We start from the raw sequence: 9,519 nt of genomic DNA on the forward strand, positions 1-9,519 counted from the left end.
GGAGACCCTGTAAGCAATATGCTGATCCAGTTGGGTAAATCACATTAAGCGCACAGTCTGAAGATAGAGCTCTGCTCACAGAAAGATAAAAAAAATAATAAAAAAATTCATTTTCAATCAGTCGCTTGACCTGACGGCTGACTGAATTGACTGACTGACCCGTCCATCCATTGTGTCAGACAGACAACCTTGTAGTTTCTAATTGTGTCTTTACACCACGTTTACTCTTCACTTACTTGTCTGGGGCCGTTGGGATATGATGGCTGCCCTCAGGACCGGAAGCGCAGCTACAAAGCAGTGAAGTCATGTGAGGAAGGGGTGACATCTGGAGAGGCCCTCGCGGCCTTGGCTCAGAACTCAACATACATGCACAATGTGCTCGGGCCTGCCTGCATCTTCCTCCGCAAGGGCTTCGCTGAGAGCCGGAAGGCTGTACGTAAGTCTGGACATGCACATCTACACACATATGATAATGCAAAACAACTTCTCACTTATTTTCTTACATTTCAGAATTCAGAAAACACACTATATGCATTGAATATTATATAAGGGATTAAGTACAGTCATCATCACTAAATAAAGTTGTTTTCTGCCAAATTGACTGGCTGACTTTACGCTATCAAAATAATACTTGTCAAATATTATTTTAAAGCTCCAGTCCGTAACTTGAAAATTCTTATGTTGGTCATACTTCCAAAAAGTAGAATCTGTGATTGCGAATAACTGCAATTGCAGATTTCGAACTGAGATGGCGACAAAGAGGAAAACCTACGGACTGCAGCTTTAAATATACACATTGACAAAGTTTGTACAGTTTAGTAGGAATTACCAGAATCAAGCATTCCAGAGATCATGCAATACATTTAAAAAAAAAATCGGAAATTTAATCTGTACTCCGAAATAGTATCCATAAAAATGGTAATCTCTAGTCAAAATACAGAGATCATCTGTAAATGGGTATTTGACATCCCTTTTTCTGTGATGTTACATGCTATATTAGCTAGTTTAAACAGCATTTCGCCAGTTAATGTGTAATTATTTATGTAAACAGCTTTTATGAGCTCACTGAGAGATTATTTGTAGTTAAAGTGGACTAATGAAGGCAAAAGGATGGGGGAAAGCACATTATAAATGCAATATAAGTGCTTCCCCTCTGTTGAATCTTTAGCGATACAGCAAAATAAATCATCTTTTACCCGAGTTGTGAATGTAAGTATGTATTGAATATGATACAATATTACATAGCCTAGTATTGAATATTATGACTGTGTACCGCCGAATAATGGCAAGAATTGCCTCTATGAACATTGCAGTCTGATTCACACATGAATGACTCTTATGTTCTTTGAGTCAGAAACAGACAGCGCAACCAATGTAGTGTAATTGCCGAATGAATGTCTCTTATGAGACGGTTCTTTTAATGAATCAAAAATATATAGAGCGACCAATCTGATTTCCAAACTAGTGACTCTTATGAGCCGGTTCTTTTGAATCAAAAACATATAGCACAACCAAATTAGTCTGATTCCTGAAAGAGTGAATAGGAGCTGGTTCTGAATTGACTAAAACAGTGCTACCAGTGTCTGATTTCTGAACAAATGATTCTTATGAGCCGGTTCTTTTAATGAATAGCCTAGTTCAAGAAATGAGTTACTGGTTTGAATCAATCTGACAGTTCCTTCACTGAACTGAACCCATTTGAGTGGTTAATGTCTCTATATATGTATAAATTCACACACACACACACACACGTTCTGAACAATATTAATATATAGTTTTTGAATATATACATGTGCAAAATATGGTAAGCACTGCTACCATTTTGAGGTACACAAGGCTGTTTCTTTTTTCAAATGAAGACATTTTGCAGACAGTCATAAAGAAGCAGTGCTGCGTGTGTGTTTATGTATGAATCGCAGAGATCTGCGTTTATTGGCCTCTGCAGGGGTCTTGGGTCACGTGATTGAGTTCCTCTGCTGGAGCTCAGAGACTGTTTGGAGGTGAGCCCTGTGTGTGCTTGTGTTCGAGCTGAGATATGTGGAACAGGGAATGCTGGGATCAAATAAAAACTAACTGCTTAAAGCTGATTATGAGAGATCAATCCTGAGTTTATATGTGCTGTTCCAGATCACTTAATCCAAATGGGAAGATCGAATTAAAAAAATCTGACGTAAATTCCGTTAGAGACGGGGGGACGCCATGAAAAGGTTGGGTGTATTAGTTTACATGTGCCATTGCTGTAATGAGTTGTTGCTTCTCTCTAGCAGGAAATGGTGCATTGAATTAAATGGATTCTTCACAGTGGGAGAAGGATGCAGCTGATGTCATCAATGGAACAAAAGTGCACACATTTGTGTGGATTGTTGTTGATTACTTTGTTTATTTTGTTGCAGAACAGAGAGCTGAGACCAGAGGAAATGGATGGTAAGTTCTAGCTCATTGTTAATACTTAGAAATGTTTCTTGAACACAGCAAATTACAATGATTTCTGCAGGATCATGTGACACTGAAGACTGGAGTAATGATGCTGAAAATTCAGCTTTGATCACAGGAATAAATTGTGTGTGTGTGTGTGTGTGTGTACTTTCTTTTTACACTAGTAACTCTGACATGCAAATCTAGTTTTTGAGTATTCAACATTCCAACCTTTAATTCCATAAGCATCTTTCATAAAGCCTTTTAATAAGACAAAGATTATCTCACCCTCTGTTCCCTGCAAATGCATTATAAATAGAAGCGTTTAGTAAACATGCAGTTATTAGGTTGATTGTTTGATATTAAACTAAACAGAGTGTTTTGAACATGTAATTCTGGCATTCCAATGTGTGAAAATTCCCGCTATTGAAATTTCGCAGCATACAATGTGTCAATCGTTCCATTTTAATTTGAAGAGCTTTTATTTCTTTTCGAGTCGAGAGGGTTTGCAAAGAAGTATTTAGTTACAAGTGTTTTGGTCATTCATAGATACATTGTTGTGCTTTGTAAGTGCTTTGTAATTGTCTTCAAAATTGTTTTGCATGAGGGAAGTGTAATTGTACATTAAAATATTCTCTTTTCATCATTTTCGACTCCCTCTCAACTGTCCTTTTTTTTCACCTGACCTGCTTTCTATCTTCACAGAGCTACGAGAAGCCTTCAAAGAGTTTGATAAAGACAAAGACGGCTTCATTGGCTGCAAAGACCTGGGGAACTGCATGAGAACCATGGGATACATGCCCACTGAGATGGAGCTCATCGAACTGAGCCAGCAGATCAACATGAACCGTAAGTTTTCTTTAACTAAATGGCTCTATTTGATGCTGCCTACTGTACATAGGAAGCTCACTAAGTTCTGTGTCCTCTGTCTTATAGTGGGGGGACATGTGGATTTTGAAGACTTTGTGGAGTTGATGGGCCCCAAACTTCTGGCTGAGACGGCAGATATGATCGGAGTAAAGGAATTGAGAGACGCTTTCAAAGAGGTGAGTGAGGGATAGAGCTAAATGATTTGGAGAAATAATCTTTCTTATAAAAATGGCGATGGCGATTTAAAAAAACATTCCAGCTTTGCTGTGCTTGTTTGTAGGGCTGCACGATTTGACCAGAATTTTAAAATGATATATCAGTATGGCTATAAAATAATAATAATTATTATTATTATTATTAATTATCTAAAAAATATAAAACATACTAAATAAAAATGAAATAAGAAATATTACTAATATAATATTTCACTGCACATAAAATGGAGTTTTTAAGAAAAATATGATAATAATTATTTTATTTTACATTACAACTGTAAAAATCAAATTGCTGTTTTTCTGAAAATATTCCAGCTTTGCTTGTTTGTAGGGCTGATCAACTGACCAACATTTTGTGATTTTATATCAATATGTCTATAAAATAATAATAATGAATATTATTATGGTTGTTGTTGTAGTTGTTATTATTTTATAGCAATTATAAAACAACAATAATAAATTATGATTATTTTTATATAAAATAAAATTTACTATTACTATATTTGTTACTATATCATATTTTTTACTATATAATTTACAATTACTATTGTAATATTTCACTATACAATAAAAAAAAATATTTTAGAAGTATATAAGAAAAATATGATAATACAATTTTTTTTTTACATTACATCTGTAAAAATCAAATTGCGATTTTTCTGATAAAAATTGCTATTGTGATTTAAAATGCAATTTTAAAAACATCCCAGGTTTGCTGTGCAACACAATTTGGCCAGCATTTTGTGTATATATCTGTATGGCTAATGATAATAATTAATATTAATATATAATAATAAATATAAAAAATACTAAAAAACAAAATATTTCCTATTGTAATATTTCACTACAATACTATTATTTTCATTTTCAAATGTTAAACCATCAGTCTTTTATTTTGATGGAAAACTGCAGGGAAACACATTGAACGCCAGCGGATAATGAGCTGCTCACGTGTAAGAACAGTGTCGCGCCTCAAACTGAAACATGTGGCACACACTATATATATATTTCATTAAATCGCAGCCTTTGTGATTTGATAATCGCACTAAGCCATGCGATGATTTGGGTTTTATTTCAATGAATAGTGCAGCCATAAGGTGAAGGCGCCACACAACATGAAAATTAACAACAAGGGGTAAATGAAGAACTAACATTAGCAAATAACAAACAACATGTACCGTTTCTGTGTAGACTTCCTGCTTTCTTCGTAAAACACAGTAAAATTGCCATTGAGAGCAGGATCATTTGGATCCAGACATGTTAAGAGAACACTCTTGTTTTGTTCTCCTTCTCTCAGTTTGACACCAACGGAGACGGTCAGATCAGTACAGCAGAACTCAGAGAGGCCATGAAGAAACTGCTGGGCCAGCAGGTGCTGTTATTTACTGTGCTGAACCATCTGAAAGCTTTTAGCTCTCCGCCAATCCTCTCATCCAATTTCATCATTTTATTGATCCTCTTTCCTTCAGGTGGGTCACAGAGATCTGGAGGACATTCTGCGGGACATCGATTTAAACGGAGACGGGCACGTGGACTTTGAAGGTGAGCCACCTTGTGTTGATTTTGCGCTGCTAATTAGTAATGCTAATTTCACTGCTGCAGTTTCTATATTGCTGCGCAATAGCTCGATTGAATCAGTTTACGCGGCCTGGGAGAAAAATGATCTGTCCACAATAACCCCAAAAATCTTAGATTCACATTCCCTCTGTGTTTCTGCAGTAAAATGTAATTATAATAAATCATAATCCCAAATTGAATTATATGTTTGTTCTCTTTTTGTTTTAAAAATTATTAAAGTAGCAAGCAATCAGCAGATTTCCCTTGTGCTTTTAGAATAAAAAATACAGAGATACTCTTACGTTCACAGCCCAAACTTCAGTCTAACCAGACCATGGTTCATTCAGAGGGAAGATTGAAGAAACCTGGACTAACATAAGTGGACTTCAGGGAAAGATGCAAGGCAAAATATAGAATATGAAAAAAAAGGACTGAGAGAAATGATCCCTATTTTTGGATCTATTATTATTTCTATTGGTGCCTGTTGCTGTGAGCCGCTGTCACACAGTTTAGCGGCTAGTGAATCTCATCATGGTGAAGGCGGTAAAGTGACAGTAGTAGAGCTGTCAACCAGATTATCTCTTAACCACGGGATTATTTCACCTCGCAAAAAGAGCATGAAAACGGGAAGGACAAAAATAGCTTGCGCTGTTACTCCTGTTGATGTCTGGAGGTGTGACAGTTCAACGTCCTCTTGCTGTATTTTGAGCTCAGGCTGAATTTGACTCATCCGAGGTCAATAGTACATTTCATTTTTTTCAAAGGAAATTTGTAAAGCAAGAATTTATAGAGCAGTGGTTCCCAAATGATGGGTTACGACTCAAAACTGGGTCACAGACAGCAAGGGAAAACAATGCCAAATGTAAAAATAACACAAGGCGACTGATAATAATAATAATAATAATGCACAGTTTAGACAAAATTCAAGTCAAGTCACCTTTATTTATATAGCGCTTTTTACAATACAGATTGTATCAAAGTGCTTCACAGTGATAACATGAAAACAATATAACAAAGTTTGTTTCTAAAAGAAAATTGCGTCAGCGTCCACCTTAAGTAAGGCAGATCAATAACATTATTGAATATTAAATGTCCCCAACTAAGCAAGCAAAAAGCCAAGGCAACAGTGGCAAGGAACTAAAACTCCATCAGGGGACAGAATGGAGAAAAAAACCTTGGGAGAACCCAGACTCAGTCGGAGGGCCAGTTCTCCTCTGGCCAACGAAGGAACAGTGCATGATTCGGGCAGCATTACAAGTCAGATTGGATCGGAACATTTAGAGTATTTATCCATTTCCATCTTTTGGAAGTCCAAGTAATCACGCCGGTATTAAGACGAGTTGTTGAGGATCAGTGCCGTCCACCATAGAGAGTCCATATCGCCCGTGTTGAGTCGTCACTTCACAGGCTTTGTGATTGGAGCATCTGAAGTCTCCGTGAGAGGCTGGATACAAACTGGAGCTGAAGAACGCCATTTTCTCGGGACTCGCGTCCCGAGATAACAGCAGAAAAGCGAAAAGGGAAAATAATTAGCGTAGCTGCTGTTCATAATGATGATTTCCATAACACAGGCGTAAATGATAAAACATGAAGACAGTGACTCTTGCGTCCCAAAATCACCCCCCTCCGTCCCCCACTCAACTCAGCCCAGCTTACTGACCTCTACGTCCCTCCTGCTGCTGAGACCTAACCACAATCTCACAATCTCTCCACAACCCAACCATACGCGCCAACCCGTTTGACTAAGGCTGTCGAGCCCCACTGGTGCGTTAACATGCAGTTTCAGTGGACAACGGTTCCGTATGGTATACCACCTACCGCAACACAATATCTGCCCAACCACCCGTCATTCACGCAATATATACAGAAACGTAATGACTGTAAATACTATGCAACCTATACAAATAACCTACAGTCTCTTCAAGTTTTATAGTATTAAATGCATTTGATCTGATTCAGCAGTGGTAAAAAGGTAAGCATTATGTAAATGCTTGGCTAAAGAGATGCGTCTTTAATCTAGTTTTAAACTGGGACAGCGAGTCAGAGCCTCGAACTCAGAGCTAAGTGTGAGAACGCCCTCCCTCCTTTAGTGGACTTAGATATCCTAGGAATGACCAGAAGCCTCGAATTTAGTGATCTTAAAGAACGCGATGGATTGTAGGGCGATAGAAGGTCCATTAAATACACAGGAGCTAAACCATTTAGGGCTTTATAGGTCAGTAATAGTACTTTATAATTGAAACGGAACTTGATAGGTAACCAGTGTAGAGATGATAAAATTGGTGTTATATGATCATATTTTCTTGACCTAGTAAGAACTCTAGCGGCTGCATTTTGCACTAACTCTAGCTTGTTTATTGAGGATGCAGGACAACCGGCTAATAAAGCATTACAGTAATCTAGTCTCGAGGTCATGAATGCATGAACTAACTTTTCTGCATCAGAAACAGATAGCATGTTACGTAATTTAGCAATGTTTCTAAGGTGGAAAAAGGCTGTTCTTGTAACATATGAAATATGATTTTTGAAAGACAAGTTGCGGTCTAGTATAACTCCCAGGTCTTTTACCGTAGAGGATAAAGTAACAGGACATCCTTCTATATTAAAGTTGTATTGTAAGTGGTTTTGTGGGTAGTTTTTTGGACCAACAAGTAATACCTCCGTTTTATCTGGATTTAGTAGCAGGAAATTACGCGAAATTACAAAATAAATAGGCATTTCAAGTTTAAAGGGGGAGAAAAATTGTTACAATTAGCAAATTAAACTTGAACTATAAAATAAAGAAAAATGAACTATATTTTCTATTTTATTATATTTATGGATATTTGTGTGTGTGTGTGTGTGTGTGTGTGTGTGTGTGTGTGTGTGTGTGTGTGTGTGTGTGTGTGTGTGTGTGTGTGTGTGTGTGTGTGTGTGTGTGTGTGTGTGTGTGTGTGTTTTATGATATAAGAGGACACAAATTTGCTTAATTTAAAACGGTAATTAAAATGACATAAAAACATACTAAACAATGTTTTATAAAAAAACACTGAAAGTTTTCTGTGATGGGTAGGGGGATAGAAGATACAGTTTGTACAGTATAAAAATCATTATGTTTATGGAAAGTCCCCATAAAACATGAAAACACAACATGATTGTGTGTGTATGTGTGTGCGCACGTGTGTGTATGTGTGTGTATACACAGTAAATAGGACTTGTTGTTAATTGAGTATTTCAGTGTTAAATTAAACCAATTTCTGGTCTTTCTTCTTTCAGAATTTGTGCGAATGATGTCTCGCTAGAGGAAAGGTGGACAAACCACATCAAAAACTGGATCTCCTGTGCTCTGACATTGGAAGATGAGGATGGAGGAGATGAAGAGGAGAGGAAAGATTAGGAGGAAATGGGAGCAGCCTCACAAGAGGAACTTCTGGAATATGACCTCTGACCTCAAAGCACAAACGAAAGAACTGCACTATAACCCTCCATGACAGCTTTTATGAAGCACAGAAGCCAACAGTGGCAATGAGAGGATGCCTCGCTCATACTGTGATCTCTGATATATATTTGTGAAACGGGTTTTAAACCCCATAAAAAGCCTGCGAGGTGTCTGATGCAAAAAACGCCCCGAGAGCAACCTTTCAAAAAAAGCGAGTGATCAAATTGCTGAGTTAATAAGCATCAAAATATCCAGTATACTTTCATTTACTGGCATCTCACACCTACTTTGTGACAGTAGGGTGCAATAACATTGCTGTTTCATATTTAAGCTATTTATTAATATTTGTAAAGTATATAGAGATGAGTGTGTATAGTTCCCCTTTAAAAGACTCTGGCTGTTTTACAGTAGCCTATGATATATTAGATTATCACAAAGATTTTATTTTATATATCAATGTACTGGGAAATGCTGGAAATCTTTGCTATCAATCATTTGCTATTTATTGTACAATACATTGGACCTATGCACTACTGTATGTGTGGACATATTTTTGAAAAAGTTGAGAAAGATTTGCCATAAAGAAAACATTAAACTGCCCTTTTTTGCACATTGTCTTGCATGAATGCTAGTGCTGATGCAATTGTGAGTCAACACAGCAGAGTAGCCTACTGTAAGCATACGTTGTGTAGTTTTGTCCTGTATTTAAATGTTGTGAGTTTTGTTAACAGTCAGATGAGCGTCTTTGATCTTAATTCACTCTTTGAGAATGAGTGTGTGTGTGTGTGTGTGTGTGTGTGTGTGTGTGTGTGTGTGTGTGTGTGTGTGTGTGTGTGTGTGTGTGTGTGTGTGTGTGTGTGTGTGTGTGTGTGTGTGTGTGTGTGTGTGTGTGTGTGTGTGTGTGTGTGTGTGTGTGTGTGTGTGTGTGTGTGTGTGTGTGTGTGTGAGAGACAGAGAGAGTGGATTGGATTTCTTGTATCTTATTTGTGTGATTTCAAGTTTGTCTTGAGTTATTCTATGCATGCCAAAACAACTTTTTGTAGA

At 37.2% G+C, this 9,519-nt stretch overlaps 1 protein-coding gene across 4 annotated transcripts in view; it reads left to right on the top strand.

Moving 5' to 3' along the window:
• Positions 1-9,075, top strand: part of cabp1b (calcium binding protein 1b) — a 33,337-nt gene extending 24,262 nt beyond the window's left edge. For 2 of the 4 annotated variants that reach the window (XM_056243867.1, XM_056243869.1), the window contains exons 2-8: positions 274-432; positions 2,394-2,424; positions 3,121-3,264; positions 3,352-3,461; positions 4,798-4,872; positions 4,970-5,042; positions 8,313-9,075. In XM_056243867.1, the coding sequence (XP_056099842.1) occupies positions 274-432; positions 2,394-2,424; positions 3,121-3,264; positions 3,352-3,461; positions 4,798-4,872; positions 4,970-5,042; positions 8,313-8,338 (618 nt within the window). In that variant the 3' untranslated portion in view covers positions 8,339-9,075. Of the gene's footprint in view, positions 1-273; positions 437-2,393; positions 2,425-3,120; positions 3,265-3,351; positions 3,462-4,797; positions 4,873-4,969; positions 5,043-8,312 lie in introns of all 4 variants that reach the window. The other 2 variants (XM_056243870.1, XM_056243868.1) reach the window with 2 other exon arrangements.
• The last annotated feature ends 444 nt before the right edge of the window (positions 9,076-9,519 follow it).

Source organism: Rhinichthys klamathensis, unplaced genomic scaffold (assembly GCF_029890125.1).
Source record: "Rhinichthys klamathensis goyatoka isolate OS25496 unplaced genomic scaffold, OSU_Roscu_1.1 h1tg000027l_1, whole genome shotgun sequence".
Classification (NCBI taxonomy): Eukaryota; Metazoa; Chordata; class Actinopteri; order Cypriniformes; family Leuciscidae; genus Rhinichthys; species Rhinichthys klamathensis.